This window comes from Trachurus japonicus, unplaced genomic scaffold (assembly GCF_045865225.1).
Source record: "Trachurus japonicus isolate A0001 unplaced genomic scaffold, Traja_1.0 AP029914.1".
Taxonomy (NCBI): Eukaryota; Metazoa; Chordata; class Actinopteri; order Carangiformes; family Carangidae; genus Trachurus; species Trachurus japonicus.
Window position 1 is genome coordinate 5,353 of NW_028220047.1, and position 17,280 is coordinate 22,632.

At 39.9% G+C, this 17,280-nt stretch overlaps 2 protein-coding genes across 2 annotated transcripts; one reads left to right on the top strand and one right to left on the bottom strand.

Moving 5' to 3' along the window:
- Positions 1-755: 755 nt before the first annotated feature.
- Positions 756-10,652, bottom strand: LOC146960852 (regulator of G protein signaling 7-binding protein A-like). The gene is made up of 6 exons (XM_085772003.1): positions 10,584-10,652; positions 7,381-7,547; positions 2,652-2,782; positions 1,578-1,722; positions 1,211-1,281; positions 756-1,008 (listed from the first exon to the last, which is right to left on the bottom strand). Exons 1-6 carry the CDS (start codon positions 10,650-10,652, stop codon positions 917-919), a joined length of 675 nt encoding a protein of 224 aa, XP_085628129.1. The 3' UTR covers positions 756-916.
- Positions 10,653-12,141: 1,489 nt separating this feature from the next.
- Positions 12,142-15,982, top strand: LOC146960853 (sterile alpha motif domain-containing protein 3-like). The gene is made up of 4 exons (XM_085772002.1): positions 12,142-13,112; positions 13,585-13,746; positions 13,837-13,932; positions 15,043-15,982. The coding sequence occupies exons 1-4, from the start codon at positions 12,150-12,152 to the stop codon at positions 15,349-15,351; spliced, it is 1,530 nt and encodes a 509-aa protein (XP_085628128.1). The 5' UTR covers positions 12,142-12,149; the 3' UTR covers positions 15,352-15,982.
- The last annotated feature ends 1,298 nt before the right edge of the window (positions 15,983-17,280 follow it).

Genomic DNA, 17,280 nt, shown 5'->3' on the forward strand with positions numbered 1-17,280 from the left:
CAGCTTTGACTACTGTACCTTCACCGTGCCCTAAACATTGATCACTATCAATAAAAAGCAAGACCCATGCTGCCTGCCCTCTGTCTGCACTGATTGCCTCAGACAGAGGGAGACCCTCCCTGCTCATACCAACCGACATTCTTTGCTAACCAACTCCAACTTTGAAAATAATTCAGAGAGCATTGCGTAAAGAGTATGTGTATATACAAGTCTAATGTCTCAATTTATAGATAGATATTGTGTGCAAAGAAGTTTTCTTTTTGAGTATTGTATCATATATTCCATTCCGAAGCTGGAAAGTTAAAGTTGGGTACAGGTTCTTGGTTTATGGAAGACTAAATTAAGTACATTAAGAAGAAAAAACAGCAAGAAACAGAAAACAGAGACTGTAATACACAACAAACTTACTCTGCACAAACCTGTCATCTCAGCTTAGACAGACGAAGGTATAGCTTTGTCTTTGCAAGTGCCATCCTCAAATATTTGGATGGTATCTGTTTATAAGTTATCACATTATTTCTGACAAAACTGACACTTATATTCCCTTTTTTAAACATGAATCCTCACTTCATTCACTCGGGTTTGTGGAAGTGATTGAACATTGACATTATTTCAAATGGCCTCTCATTCTCTTTTACATTGGACAAGCAGATATCTGACTTCATTTACCAAAACAAGGGAAAATCTGTTGCAAAATATCTTAAAATATATGTTCATGACATTTGTTTTCATTACATTTGCAGTTACAATTCTTTGTATTACAAAATAAAATTATAAAATGGGCAGCCTTTAAAAAAAAGAGAAAGAGACAATTTATTTGAAAATGGCAGTAATAGATTGGTGGGAGACACAAGTGGTGAAGGACAGTGGGTAATGGTGTCTTTGTTGCCGCCTCCTACCCACGAAGGCGGGGCCCTTAGCTGGTTACCAGGCAACAGAGCCCAAAGAACCGCCTCTTCCTCTGTCGGACCAGTGGGTAGGGAGTCAGGTTCAGCAAACTGCTGTCATCTGAGCACAAGAACACACACCACGGCCAAGTCATGAATTTTCTCTAGTTTTAGCTCTGAAGCTGAGTTTTTTTCAGTCCACCATCACTCTTTACTTCTTATCAATCTTTTGTGGCTGTAGAAGATTTCTCAGTGATCCATGGGGTTGAGGTGAACATGAGGAAGTGTTTGTAAGAGGGTGAAGTATTGGCCTTTTATCTTACCTTGGTTCTTCAACGGTAAAGGCATTGTCTCCCTGAGTTTACTGAGAAGGTTCTTCATCTCCCTCATATCTCTGCAACGAGACAAATAATTCCTTTTTTGTAATTTACCTACAGCGTATATCACATGGTGCAATGTGACACACATAAACACAAACATACAAAAGGACAAACAACACTGTAACATCACAAGCAAAAACAATTTTCAATATTTGAGACTGTAGTTTTATAAAAGGTTACACACAATTGTGAAAACAAGGGAAAACACACCTTTTATGTATTTATATGTGCATTTTAAATGAAGAATTATCTATGATGAAAATTATGTAACTGAATTATGTTGACAACATTACATTTTTTGTCCACTTACTTTTCTATGTTTTCAATGTCAGTGGCCACAAGCCAGCAGAGCTGAGGACAGTCAGTTGGGGAGGAGGATGTGTCCTCCAGGATGGGGATGTCTGAGCTCTCCTCGATCTTAGTGTCAACTCTGGGAGGGCCACAAGAATCCTTACCTTGAATGCACATAGAGTAGATCATCAAAACACAAGGAAAAGGAATGGAGACAAAAAACAAAACAAGAACTGTACCTAAATTACCCATCAGATCACTTAATCGTTATAAACTTCATTAAACATGTACAAGGTACAGGTATACACTGATCTGGGTTGACATTATGACCTCCTGCCTAATGTTGTGTTGGTCACCCTTTTGCTGCCAAATACGCAACAAACTGTGATGCACTGTGTATTCTGATACTTTTCTATTAAAACCAGCATGAACTTTTTCAGCAGTTTGAGCAACAGTAGCTTGTCTGTTGGATTGGACCACACAGGCCAGCCTTCTCTCCCCATGCTTATCAGTGAGCCTTGGTCGCCCATGACCCTGTCACTGGTTCACCACTGTTCCTTCCTTTGACCACTTTTGATAGATACTGACCACTGCAGACCAGGAACACCCCACAAGAGATGGAGCTTTTGCGATTCTCTGACCCAGGCAGTCGTCCAGCAGCCGTTACAATCTGGCCCTCGCTCAAACTCGCTCAAATTCTTACGCTTGCCTATTTTTCCTGCTTCCAACGCATCAACTTTGAGGACAAAAAATTGTTCAATTGCTGCCTAATATATCCCACCCACTAACAGGTGCCATGATGAAGTGTCATTCACTGTTATTCACTTCACCTGTCAGTGGTCATATTACTTGATCGGTGTATATTTGCTCACATTGATTAGGCTGCTGATGGTATTACATGAATGATGCTAACAGCCATTCATTTAAAGTGCTGCAATTGTCTATTGGTTGTCTATTTAAAATTAATTAAACACAATAACTGAGCAAAGCACACTACTGTGAATAAATGAGCACACTACACACACACTGTTACATGCACTTTCTGTAGGGAAACTAAAGCTATAGATCCACTGAGGCTTCTTCATGTAACAACCTTTCCTGTGGAGCTGTAGGGAGCCCAGCAAGCAGACAGATTTGAGCATCTCAGTGATGTACATCTCCAGACAGCACTGCAACTGGATGAAGAGCCTACAGATCTCAGGGTGGATCTCCCCATCCTCTGGCCTGAAATGACACAAATAGCAGGAGCACAGTAAGGTTACAATGAGCAACTTCATGGATACAAATTGAAGTGATAAAATCTGGGAGAGATTTACTTTTCAAACTAACTGTGTGGATAAATAGTGCAGTAGGCTAATGGTGTAGGCCTACACTGTACAGGACAGACTGGTGTGCTTTTGTGTTTTGGTGTCTAGTCTGGACGTGCGTGCAGTGCATGTTAGTGCGTGTAAAACAAACGCAGGGACCGCCCACACGTGTGATGAAGCAGTGCAGTGTGTAGCACTGAGGCGAAAGCAAACACTCAGTTTCATCCATTTATGCATTAAAAAAGGAAAGGTAAGACGACAGTGTAGGGACCCTGACAACTACCAGCTCATACCGCGGACAGCAGGCGAACTGGCAAAACAGGCTAAATAAGTTTAGCAGCTGTAGTTTAGTTTAGTTTAACATCTCCCCAAGTCTGAGCGTGGAGCCGATGCTAGTCTGGATTTACCTCCACGATGAACCAGCTTGAGACGTCCAGCTTGACTCGGAACTGGCCACCTCCTTTCATCTATCTGTGTTCTTCTCTGGAGAAAGGTCTGGTGAGCGGGACTAATGTGCATCTTAAGTAACTCCATGGTTATATTTTGCTGTGTGACCACCATGGTGACCACCCGTGTCTGGTAACTGTTGCTTTGGCTACTGGCTAGCAGGTTTAACTTACTGCTAGCATTACCGTGTGAGGCACTGCAATGTTAGTGGGCTAATAGTTGTGGCAGCTTTGTTTTTGTTGGCATTTGTGTCCACGGGATAATTGCAACTTCACTCACCATTCTTTACGGTCCGGTCTAGTTTAAAGGATCACAAATATTATAAATAGAGACCAGAGAGACGGATGTAGCATCCGTGACATCACCCATAGACTTTCTAAAAAGCGGGGAGAAAAAAGCTCAAAGTGGGTAGTTCCGCCGTCGCCATCTTGCTCGCACCTGACTCCACCCATAATTTACATTAAAGGAGGGAGCATGGGTGTATTACAGTATATTATCAGATCCATGGTGTGGAGTTGCAGGTAGGCTTGTGGCAGGCATAACCTCGCTGAACTGTCACTCAAAGCGGCACATGCAAAATGTCAAACTTTTCATTAAAGTTTGAGTGTGAGGCTAGTATCAACCATGATTCTGGTGCCAGACTCAAGCGGGCACTTAAAGATGTGCAGTGTTTGAGAGCTTCGATGGGCAGTCATTCTAACAAGCTGCTACTGTTAGTATGTTGTTAGTCTGCTAAATGAGTTTTCCAATTTTCCACTCATGAGCTACTACTGACTGATTATGAAATGATTTTTTCATGTCTGGGGAGGTTATTGGTTAAGTCACCAATGCAGTAGGCCTATGTGTTGGAGACATAGGCTAAAAAACCCTATTTTAACCCTTTTAATTTAATTTACAGGCTCACATCTTCTGTGTCACAAATATCATAATTCACAAAGATGCTTTTACTTTAAAATAGCCTACCCTAACAAATAAGTATAGCCCTTAGTAGGCTACTGACAGTTTTCTTTGAATGAACCTGAATAATGACTAATAGTAATTGTAGTAAAAGGGGATGCAAATTTATACAGTTACTGACTGGATTAGAGTTAAGCTGTAGTTGGCATGAGTAAATAAGAATGAACTGCCTCTTGAAACTTGGTTTTGATGCTTTAAGAGCTGAGGTAGACCTACATCGCTACATTACTCTTGATTATATTATAGTAAAACCAGCATGTGCATGATTTGTTTTTAGTTTATTTAAATGCCTCAGAATGTATTATAAAATGCACTTAAATATAAAATCTCCATCTGAGGATTTTTTTTTATTTAGAGCTGATTGCTAGCTTTTGTGAGATACTGCAGCTTCACACATAAATCTGGTGTTCAAGGGGGAAACTACAGCAGGTGATATGCAGTGGGTGTGATATCACATGGGAAAGTGACAGTTATGAAAGGTGTGAAACTTGCACCTGGTGCAAATATTTCTCACACAAATCATGCAATTGCATTCTCCCCTCTCCTCAACGGCAAGCTTCGCCTTCCCATCCTTGTTATGTCACAGTGCTACCTTCTACAGTGCTGTTGCTAAAGCACAGCTGTCATCAATGCTATCCTGCTTATCAGCTTTCCTCTAGCACGTTGGAGAGGCCCCGCATCACTCGAACCATTCAGACACACTGGCTTTATTTAATTAAAGGGGAATGATCTGTGCTGTCTAATTCAAGCACTGTGTCTCTAGCAGTGGAGACAGACATAGAAATGTTCTGGAGAGTTTTTAGAGAAGGAGGTTTAGACTGGGTGCTGGTGATGACTCTGACAGTGATGTTGATATCAGTGGGAACTTAGAGTTCTTACTAAAGCTGCACACCCTCTCTATTACTCTAGCAGCAGCAGCAACAGCAGAAAACCAAGCACAAGGCCATGATGGATGGTACTCATTGTCTTGAAGGGACAGGTACAACTATGTCTAGTTGTGTAATTACAAGCCATATATTGGAGAGAAAGAATTGGGCAGACCGTAAGGGTGCTGCACAGTAAACTGCAGTTTCTTCAGACTTAAATACGATTTTTTTCCCAGCCCTGTTATAAAACACAACTGAGATGCCCTTTTCAATGGATGTGGTATGATTCATGCCTCTTCATGACAGGAAACATGCAGAAGACATATTTACTGGCTATCCACATTACTGTGTCACGCAATGCACTTTAAAGGCTGTATATTACATGCAAAGATTTTGTCATGCATGTAACAGACAGTGAAGGATATGCATTCTTAAATCACAGTACGATATAGCAAGTGGATTAATTATTGAGCTGGGAAATAGGTTACAGAGTATGGAAAAATACATTTTAAATTCATCTTTATAAAATCGACTAGTGAGGAAACATTTAAATGATTTCACAGGTTTTCAGCAAATAGTTTAAATATGCCATTTATAATAAGGAATATGGGCTATAGATCGTGTAAACCTGCGGCTGTTATTGTTCCAACAGTGCCTGGGCTTTGGCATGCAACACCGCAGACATCCTCCAAATCTCTTTCACCACTGGCTTCAGTCTGTCCAATTGTTATTTAAGTAAGTTTCAGGGTGCCAAGTCGTCTGGCATCTTACCCTCGCTGACGACCTTCAAATCCCAATCCTCACTTAGCCCTTCTTTCAAACTGGCACCCATGATGTGGTCAAAGAGAGCACAGTTGGAAGTGACAAGTTAACCGGCATTGCCGCTTTCCCCACATCTTTAACCCTAGAACACTAACGTTACAAAAAGTAACACCATCACTAACGCCGGGTATTTTTTACCCGATATAATATACCCATAAAAAAATATTTCTCACCAAAGTATATTAAAATACAACAATACATGGCAAATTGAAGTACACTTCCTTAATTTTCCACTGTACAATGTTTCACAAAATGAAAAAAAGGTATCATGGTGACCCTATAAAAAAATGTCCAAAATTTGTGATTTTTTTTTGTTTTTTTAACAAAAACTTCCTTTAAAAAAACTAATGGAGCTGGGACTTTGTCCTTCAGACCACCCATTTGTGGGACATTTGAGCCTTATTTGGTGGAGTAAAAAGAAAAAAGAAGAATTTTCAGCATCACCAGAAATGGTCGCCAGGTTTAGATACATAAACACTAACGTCGGGTGAAATCCACCCGAACATGTGCCTGCTGAAAAAACTAGGGATGGGAGCAGGGTAACATGCCTACCTTCAATAACGTCAGTGAGCAGTATGAAGCTACCCAGGGACCCACGAAACTCAGACAACAGCAACATAATGAAAATTATGAAACAATAATTTCATGGGTGAAAATCACCCGACGTTAGTGTTCTAGGGTTAACCACAATAGTCAACACAATAGTCTTAAACTTAAACTGCTTGCAATTTCAGTCTAAATTTCAGCATTAAAACTTTGTCTGATTTTTGCAAAACTTCAAATAATCGCTTTGCATCAACTGCTTCATTTTGAATATTTTCCTGATAGAAAGAAAACAAAAACAAGAATCCAGATTCTCCTCAGCATTCTGCACACTAGAAAACAATAACATCTGCAGTGCTGAACTATCCAAGTACTGAAACATTCAAATATCAACAACAGAGCTACAGCCCACAAAATACACAAATAGACACCCACATGCAGACTCTCACAATACATTAAAAACGACAATCCAAAAGTCATTGGCTCCACATTATTGATACTGTTATCTCAGATAGGCTATTTGTATGCATTCCACCTCCACTCCACTTTATACATTAACACTTTAGGGCCAGCTAATGGGAAGTGGTCAGTTAGGCCACAGTGTGTTGTTGTGCAATTGCTTCCTGGTAAAGTCTGCCCACCCCCACCACTCCACAGCTTCACACTAATGGATCAGACACTTGGATGATTTCTTTGAAGTGGAGAGGAACAGGCTTAAGTTTACATATGCCTAAAAAAAACGAGGATGCTTATGCAAATCAGAGATGTACTTTGGTAAAATTAGCTCCTTTACAACTTCAGGTGCAGCAGTGTTGCAGAGCGGCCCCAGCTGGTGCGTTTGACACTTTCAGCACCATGGACAGCGTCCGCGCCAACTCACCCCGATATCAAGGAGAGACTGTGGTGTGCCGCTCTCGCCATTTCGCAGCCTTTAGTTCGGGTCTTCAGCATTTCGGCCCGTAAAGAGGGGCAGTCCACTGTGATTTCGCCGATAGAGATGACCAGCTCACGGTACAAAGCCACAAGTGTATTGAATTCTTGGACGATCTGTGTAACAATGAGACGATGAAATCACACAAAAGAAGTTATTTCCCCCAATAACAAGTGCAAGTATAACAAACAACTTTTGCTTAAGTGTGTTTTCCTTTTTTGTAGTACATTGCAGTGAAATGGCCTTTTCATTGACTTGTCAGTCAAGAAGCAAATGCTGAGCAGCACTATATGCTGCCCTGCTATTATTGTTTTTCTTTCTTTTTTTCCCTCACAAGGGACACATAGTAATCTTGCGCAATTGCATTGAGGGGAAAGTATATTTCAAAAATTGCAACCTTGCACAAATCACAAAAGCCTATTGATGCACTGTAAAACCTAACAGTACATGTTAATAAAAGAAGTAAGTTAACGTAACTCAAACTCTGAAAAAAGTTAGAGTCACTCATTTCCATGAATTAAACTAACTCAAAAATGAAATGTTGATGTAACAACTCAGTTGATTTGGGTGCACTTAAAGTTTTGGAGCATTTAAGTGTTGGTGATGTAATTAAATTTCATTCCACTAACTCATTTTCTATAAGTTGTGTTTATATTATTATTAAAAAAAAATTAAGACCGGGCTGCCATTTAGCATAATTCATACTGTTGTTGTCATTTTGGTTCAGAAATCAGTTTATAGTCAAAAAAAAAATTAAGCTCTCATAAATCTGTCAAGCTATTATATTTTTGTCAAAAAAAAAAAAAAAAAAAAAAAAAAATATATATATATATATATATATATATATATATATATATATATATATATATATATATATATATATTTAAGTTCAATATTTTTTTTTTAAATGGCAAAAAATCCAAAAGAATGGCTTACCGGGCAGCCATAGATCTATGCCGGGCAGCTAGTTGGAGTTTTTTCAGCTCTAGTTTTTTCACTGGTTCAGACCAGGTTCAGACAGAGTTCAGACAGAGTGGCACCAACGCCTCTCCGCCACCTGTGCAGACGGGGCTTTTTTTTTTTTTTTTCCTGTGCTGCAGACGGAGCGGGAGCTTCTTCTGATATTTTCTTTTCCTACTATGGTCACGCCAAGACCCGCCTTACTCCGCCTCTGATTGGCTGCCTCTGCAAGGCTAAGCCTATACCTGCATCTTGAGCGGGAGGCAGGAGGACTACGTCGCTACGTCGCTCACGAAGCATGATGGGATATCTGTAACCTGCCGCCATGAGCACATGTGTCTCTCCTCCTGACGAACAGACGAAGTGACGTTGTTGTGTCATTTTCTTGGTGGTTTTGTACGGGTTTTCCTTTCTTTCTTCGGCGAGCTGTTTTTTTTTATCGGACTTCTTGGATTGAAAAAGCAGAACGTGCGCGCTGGAGTGAGGGTAAGTTAACGTTAGCTTACACTTTTCAAATGTTACGCATTAACGGTTAACTAGCTAGCACGCAGCCTGGTTCGAAAAATAACCGTCGTGCTTTTTATTTGTTGCAGTTAAATTCGGCTGCTGAGTCTGTGTATATCTGTTCAAGTGCTTGCAAATACAACCTAGATGTTAGTTTTCAGGCTTCCTGTGTAGCTACCGTGAACTTAATTTTAAGCGGGAGCCTCGACTCCATTTGGGGCTTTCCATAACGTCTCTGCTCTGCTGGCTGATAACCGTTAAGTCAATTAAAAAAAAAAAAAAAGTCAACTCATTTGGTCTGTGAGAAAAGTACATTTCTGCAGTGGACAGAAAAACTTGTTTACCGAGCAGACTTGTAGAAAGACGTAATTGTTGATGAAAATATGTGGAAATGTAAATTATGTGAGTTTTCTAGTTGCTTGAAAATACAGTTATTGAGACATTACAGGCTCTACCATGGCCAGTATTCTACGGTTTCCCCTTTGCCTTGCCTGTATACCAGTTGCATGTGTACATTTACTACTTTTAATTCACTGAAGGTTCATTTGTCCAGAAATCATTCCGCTAGAAGAGTAGTAGGTGGTGACGGTCATGATTTGATGTTTGACCGGGCATTTCATTGCCCTGTTTGTGAATTTAAACAGCCATTTGTTGAGAGGGAAATGTACAATCATCTAAGGGGACATTTAAGAAAGAAGGAAATGGTGCCATGTCCATTTACGGCCTGTACGTTTAAAACAAATGTTTACTCCACATACAATGCACACAAATGCAGAGAACATCAGAATGCATCAGACTATGATGTAGCAGTTGTAGTGCAAAACGTTCCAGATGTTTCCCAGGAAAGTGACATTGAACATGACTCCGTGGAGCTATCACATGAGGATGAATCTGCCCCAGTAGCAGGCACTAGCACTGAGGGATTAGCAGAGCAGTTACAGTACAATCTGGCTGCTTTCTTTCTGAAAATGCAAACTATTCTCCATGTATCACAGAGGGCAATACAGGAAATTATTGAACACATTGATCAGTTGTTTTCACTGTCTGAACCTGTTGTCAGAAAATCTGTTATCAATATACTGAAAAAACATGACTGTTCTTTCACTGACACACTTGTAAGTGAGATTGTCCAGGCGGTTTCAGAGAGTAATGTTTTGCATAAATCTGTTACCTCTGAGGGACCACTCTCAACAGCTAAGAGGAGAAAATCCTATTTTGAGGAGAAGTTTCCATATGTTAAGCCTGTGGAATACCTAATTGAGTCATCACAACGCACCTACATGTATGTGCCTATTCTCACATCTTTACAACAGTTGTTGCAAAAACCTGATGTACTTGAGAAAGTCAAAGAAACAACATCACATATGCCTGGACAGTATTTTTCATATCGCGATGGCTCCCACTATCAGGAAAATTTGCTTCTTTCAGATGAGGGTGATAAATTATCAATAATTCTTTATGTTGATGATTTTGAAATTGCAAATCCCCTAGGGACATCGAGAAAAATTCACAAAGTATGTGGAGTGTACTGGACATTAGCTAACATACCAGTTAAGTATCGCTCAGTCCTCCATTCTACTCAGTTGGCCCTTTTATGCAACGCAAATGATGTACGACAGTTTGGATATGAGAAGGTTTTTGCACCTCTCTTGGCTGATCTAAAAACACTTGAAGAAGTGGGTGTCTACATTGAAACATTTGGTGACTGTCTCAAAGGCACAGTCTACTCTGTTGTGGCTGATAACCTCGCAGCCCATGGGCTCGCTGGTTTCAGTGAGAGTTTCAGGGCTACATATTTCTGCAGATTCTGCCTTGCCACCCAGACAGAAATGCAGAAATCAGATGCAGTGACCGGTGGTTTTGAAAGGAGAAAAAAAGATTCCCATGATACCCTGGTTCAAGAAATACAGACAAATGAAACTGTGGAGAATTATGGTGTAAAACGGAGTTGTGTTCTCTCTGATCATCTCTCCTATTTCCATCCCATTACAGGATTTCCGCCGGATGTCCTCCATGACCTGTTTGAGGGAGTGGTCCCTGTGGAGCTGGCACACTGTTTGAAAGGTTTGATAGCAAAAAAATATTTCACGTTGGAGGAGCTGAATAAAGCAATCCTGTGTTTTCCCTACCAGCATTCTGACAAGGTTGACCGCCCTCACCCAGTTCCTCAAACTTTTTCTAGTCGAGGAACAATTGGTGGGAATGGGCATGAAAACCACACTCTTCTTAGACTGCTACCTGTTTTCATTGGCTCCAGAGTGCCCGAGGGGGACAAAATGTGGGAGATCCTAATGGAATTGAAGGATATAGTTGAGCTTGCTGTTTCTCATAGTTTCACAGATAATACCATTCAGTACATGGCCAGCAAGATTTTAGATCACAGGCAACTCCTTCAGGAAGTCTTCCCCAACTTAAGACTGCGACCAAAGCATCACTATCTCGAACATTATCCGTCTCTCATCAAGTGCTTTGGTCCTCTCGTGCATCTCTGGACAATGAGATTTGAAGGGAAGCACAAGGTTTTTAAGAAGATTGTTCGTGACACTCACAACTACAAAAATGTATTGAAAACATTGGCAGAGAGACACCAAAACATGATGGCATTCTATCTGTCATCACAAAGATTTTTCAAGCCACCAGTACAGACTTCAAACATGGAGTCTGTCTTTATTGAAACATTGCCTATTGATACACATCCAGTAGTGTCAAGCATCACAGACAGCAGCACTGTATATGGCACAAAACAGGCAACCATTCAAGGCACAACTTTTGTGGTAGGCATGTTTGTATGTACTGGGACACGTGCTGCCTTGCCCGAGTTTAAAGAGATCAGAAACATATTGCTCATTGGAAGTAATATCTTTTTTCTGTTAAAAGACTATGAGACCTGGTATCTTGAGCATTTGCGGTCATATGAGCTAACAGAACATACAAGCAAGAGCCATTCTGTGAAATCTCTGAGTCAACTAACTGACCAAATGCCACAGATTGCCTACAAAGTTTCAGGCAGGCTCATTCTGACAACTAAACATTTCATTTCAGTGTCTGAATAAAGGATTGTTTAGTAAGCATCCTAATGTCTGAAAACTATTAGCTGGACTACATTTGTGTTAACCTGCTGCACACCAATACAAAATAAAAATGTACAAGTGAATATATTGATATGTGTTTAGCAGGAAAGGAGAGCATTGACGTCTTTTTTTTTTTTTGTCTTTCTCTTTTTGTATGTTTCAGGCTTCTCCAACACAGCGACAATGGCAACTGATGTCCTCAAATTAAGAGTCATCCTTGATGACGTCAATGCAGAGAGGGTCATTCTGCCCTCTCGTCCTGAAACTGTACAAGCCCTCATATCCGAAATTAAAGATAAGTTCAATCTGACATATGACTTCCGCCTTCAATATGAAGACCCTGAGTTTAACAATGCTCTCAACAACTTAGTGAACATGGAAGACCTAACAGCTAAGGCAACCATTAAGATAGTTAGAGTTATTGAGTCAGATCTCAGTTCCACGAGCACAGATGACACTGTGTTATTATCAGACAACACAGACTCACCAGAACGGTTGTGTCGATGGCCAGCCATCTTTGTCGTTCCGACGTTCTCATACGAGGTGGAGTATATGTTAAGAGAGAGCAACTCTGCCCTGGGAGAGGGAAAAACTGTCAGGTTGACCAGGGATCAAAAGCATAACATATTAGATGTTATGGCTGCTGAAATATATAAGCACAAAGCATATCCAAGTACCAAACAGATTGGCTTGGCCGCAGAGGCTCTTGTGAGCAAGCACCCTTGTCTTAAAGAAAATGGATCCAAAAAAGGATATGAGGGCTGGCAGAACAGTTTGCGCTTCAAGATGGGCAACTACAGGACCAAACTTACCAAGGCTGGCATTAAGGATGTGGCTGTTAATGCGGGAAAGCGTAGCAGGACCAATCCAGAGGGTGCAGCATCCAGGGCCAGCATCAAAAGACCCAGAAGAGGGGAAATTAATTTCCTTCCAAACTATCCTCATGGTGAAACGAGGCAGACACTCGAGATGAAGAGGCTTGCAATGGTCGAGCAGTTCAAGAGGACATCGATGGAAAGAGACATGATATCCATCCATCAACATATGCAACGTACCTTTGCACTCAGACGTGAAGAAATTGTGGATTTAGCTCCTCCAGTTGTTGAATTGAAGGACAGATGGCCTGCACTCTTTTGTGAAGCCCAGGTGAGTAAAAACTACAAATAATTCTTTAAAATACTGTATGCATCCCTTGTGGCTGGTGCTGTACTCCACACTGTCTACAATGTTCAAAAAGCTCTATGCATAATAATAATAAAAAAAAACAGAAAAAAAATACTGTATGCATGTATCACCAAAGTCATCATTAATTTTGAGTACGGTAGTTTTATTTGGTATGTCTGTTATGTCTGAAAAGCCCACTTTTACAATATCACATTACTTAAGTTTTTTTTTTTTCCTTGTCTGTACACAACATCTATTGCACATCTGCCTGTCGTGAGTGAAGGATCCCTCCTCTGTCTCACCCTGAGGTTTCTCCTGTTTTTTCTTGGGAGTTTTTCCTCAGTCATTGTTTTTCCTCAGTCGATGGGTTAAAGGGCAGATGATGAGAGAGAGACAAACTGTTTTTAAATGAGCTAATAAACTTTCCTTTCCTTGTCCTTTTTTTCCCATGCAGCTCTACAGTGAATTCCACAGGATCACAAATCTGAATCTGCCATCTACATTCTATGCTTCACTCGACAAGTACACACCTCAGCTGCTACGGCTCTACAAAAAGAGGAAGACTGGCCCTTTTGGACAGAATCTGGAAGCGATTATGATGGCATTTGAGGAACAGGTAATCTTTTATTTTTATTTCATGCATTACATTATTGAATGTGAACAGTGAACACTAACATCCCTTGCATACGCTGTCTTTGTGCAACAGGACAAAAATGATATCTGTGCAGCTCGAACAGCAGCCCTGGCCGGACTACCACACTACTTGAAGGAAGATTCATCAGAAGTCTTCAGAACATGCAAGGTACTTGTGGGTTCTGCTTCTCAATGCAATTAACATCTGAGCATGTGAGGATCACTTTCCTTTTTTAACATGTGGTTCAAATTAGGTCTCATCATGCACATTAAGATTAATTTAACAGATTATCTGCTTCCATATCTGGAAAAGAATATTAGCAACTGCTAGTTTCACTTTCTTGGTGCTAAATTCTGATTTATTGCTCAGATTATTTCTTTATATATCAAAATGTGAACATTATATTTTTTAACCCTCATACCTGGGGAAAGATGACATTTTGGTTCAGATTGGCATCTAAAGGGTTAAAAAAAAATGTAGTAATTGAAAACGGGGTAGTTTTGAGTAGAACTGAAGTGGGAAAAAATATTTATGAATAAAAAAAATTAAAAAAAATATTAATGTATGCTATTTTTAGGTTGTTTTATAAGTGGACAAAAATGTCCACTTTACTAATTTTTGACTATTATTTTGATTAACAATGAAAAAAAAGAAAATGTGCCCCCTTGTGGACAGAAATGTTCACATCAGGTATAAGGGTTAATAAAATATCAATATCTGATTCCAGAAGAGACAGACTCTTCCCTCATGATGGTAGTAAATAAGTACTCTTAGTTTAGCACAAGTACTCTTAGTTTAGCACAATGTAACTTAATGTACATTAGGTATGTGAAAAGGACACTCATTTTAGTTTTAAGAGGAAAGATTGGATCCGGACGAGGTTTTGAAAACAGAAGAAACTATATTTATTGACAGTATCAGTAATATGTAAATCCACAAAAAGAAAACCACAGTGCCTCCTGGGTCTCTTTTTGTATAGACAAGTGAATAATCGAACCTTGGATTTAGCTCAGTAACTTTAAATGGTAATACAGCCAATGTCCATTGACCCGGGTAGTATGACTTTCTTTAGTTTATCTGACTGAAGAGATGGTTTGTCCTCCATCAGATGAACAGTGGATGTCTTGCCCTCCATTTGGAGGCCTACATCCTGCTCCTTGGGCTGCTGATTCAGGCCATCTTCAGAATCCATAATGTTATGGGTGTTTATCATCAGACTTTAATAAGCTTGATTTGTAAAATTATACTTAGATGTTCCTTTCTCCTCTTTTTTTTTAGGATGACTCGGAAGCCGCCCAGGAGGGAACAGTGGCTCTGGTGGCAGTGGTGAATGAGGAGGAGGTGCTTCAAGTTCCCTTCGAAACCCAGCATGTGTCCATTGTTCTTGAAGATATGGTTGTCATGTCACATAGATCATGGACCGATTCGCTGGTGATTTTGTTTGCATTGGTGTATGCACTGCATTTGAAGTACCCGGAAAAGCTCAGTGGCTTCTTTGAGTTCATTCAGGTTATCCTCCTTGACCTGGATGATGGGAGGAAGCAGCTTAGACCTAAACTACAGGCCTTAAAAAATGAGCTGGAGTAAAGTTCTAAAGTAAACTTGTTGTCAGCAGTTTCTAAACAAAATACCATGTGGCTGGCCAGTTGATTTATTGAAACAAGTGTTTAGTGTAGTTATGGTTAATCATTTTACTGTGCATATTGTGTCACCAGTTCTATTGAAAACATTGGCGAGAGACACCAAAACATGATGGCATTCTATCTGTCTTTTTCAAGCCACCAGTACAGACTTCAAACATGCAGTCTGTCTTTATTGAAACATTGCCTATTGATACACATCCAGTAGTGTCAAGCATCACAGACAGCAGCAGTGTATATGGCACAAAACAGGCAACCATTCAAGGCACAACTTTTGTGGTAGGCATGTTTGTATGTTCATTTTATTTTTTATTTGTTTATATTAATTGTACTTGGACACGTGCTGCCTTGCCTGAGTTTAAAGAGATCAGAAACATATTGCTCATTGGAAGTGATATCTTTTTTCTGTTAAAAGACTATGTATCCGGAAAAGCTCAGTGGCTTCTTTGAGTTCATTCAGGTAATAGGAAGCAGCTTAGACCTAAACTACAGGCCTTAAAGGGATAGTTCAACATTTTGGCAAATTGGCCCATTGCCATAATCGCTATAGTCATAGCAGTAGGTTCATTACCTTTAATTGTAGGTGTAAGCTATTTTCAGTACGGCGGAGCGCAGCAGCTGGCTGCTCAGAGCTACGCTATGGAGGCTAATGGAATTTCTTGGTTTCCCTCATTAAACTCATCAAATTCAACATCCCAAAACTCCACAGCGCTTTTGTAGACAAGTTGTGACCTGCACAACCACCACGCTATGAGATAATGACGGAACGATACGAAACGGAGCCGTTTTCGAGGTAAATACAGGGTAAATACGGAGACTGCTTGCTGAAAAACTGTCCCTGAACGCAACGCGCATCAGCGGTTTTGTATGAATTTACCTCGAAAACGGCTCCGTTTCGTATCGTTCCGTCATTATCTCATAGTGTGGTGGTTGTGCAGGTCACAACTTGTCTACAAAAGCGCTGTGGAGTTTTGGGATTTTGTATTTGATGAGTTTGATGAGGGAAACCAAGAAATTCCCTTAACCTCCATAGCGTAGCTCTGAGCAGCCTGCTGCTGCGCTCCGCTGTACTAAAAATAGCTTACACCTACAATTAAAGGTAACGAACCTACTGCTGACTATAGCAATTATGGCAATGGGCCAATTTGCCAAAATGTTGAACTATCCCTTTAAAAAATGAGCTGGAGTAAAGTTCTAAAGTAAACTTGCATTTGTTGTCAGCAGTTTCTAAACAAAATACCATGTGGCTGGCCAGTTGATTTATTGAAACAAGTGTTTAGTGTAGTTATGGTTAATCATTTTACTGTGCATGTGTCACCAGTTTCGATACTGTGATTGATCTGTGCCCTATAGAGGCAAGTCTGTTTTTATTGTATTTTGGGTGTTAAGCATTCAACTTAATAAAGCTATTAAGTTACACATTTTGAGTTTGTATTGTGTTAATAGAACTCAAATTATATAAGGCAATCGGTTTCCTCAAATGAACTGAGTTGTCAGAACTAGAATGTTGTAATAAATGTAGTGATAGAAAACAGAGTAGTTTCAACTTGGAGGGTAACATTTACAAAAAAGAGCCATTTAAGTTACTATTATTTAATTCTGATGAATTCAAGTAACACATTTTAAATGAGTTTGTAGAACTGTTACATACAAGTGAAATATACTTATTAGTCTTAAGTTCATTGAACTGAGTAGACTGGTAATTATAACTCAATTTACCCAAGGTACCGTAACAATAAATACTTAAGTTACTAGAACTTAAACAATTAAACTACAGAAAAAATATTTGGTTTAAGTTTGCCAACTTAAATGGTTCAAGGCAATCGGTTTCCTCAAATGGTTTGAGTTCAACTAACTCATCAGGTTTTACAGTGTG

Coding starts and splice junctions, on each gene's coding strand:
- LOC146960852 (XM_085772003.1), bottom strand. CDS start 10,652: ATGGGCTGCGAGGTTATCAGCCACAACAGAGTAGACTGTGCCTTTGAG. Junction 1,723..2,651: donor CCTACAGCTCCACAGGAAAG/GTTGTTACATGA, acceptor TGTGCATTCAAG/GTAAGGATTCTTGTGGCCCT. Junction 1,282..1,577: donor GACATTGAAAACATAGAAAA/GTAAGTGGACAA, acceptor GTCTCGTTGCAG/AGATATGAGGGAGATGAAGA.
- LOC146960853 (XM_085772002.1), top strand. CDS start 12,150: ATGGCAACTGATGTCCTCAAATTAAGAGTCATCCTTGATGACGTCAAT. Junction 13,113..13,584: donor CACTCTTTTGTGAAGCCCAG/GTGAGTAAAAAC, acceptor TTTCCCATGCAG/CTCTACAGTGAATTCCACAG. Junction 13,747..13,836: donor TGATGGCATTTGAGGAACAG/GTAATCTTTTAT, acceptor TTTGTGCAACAG/GACAAAAATGATATCTGTGC.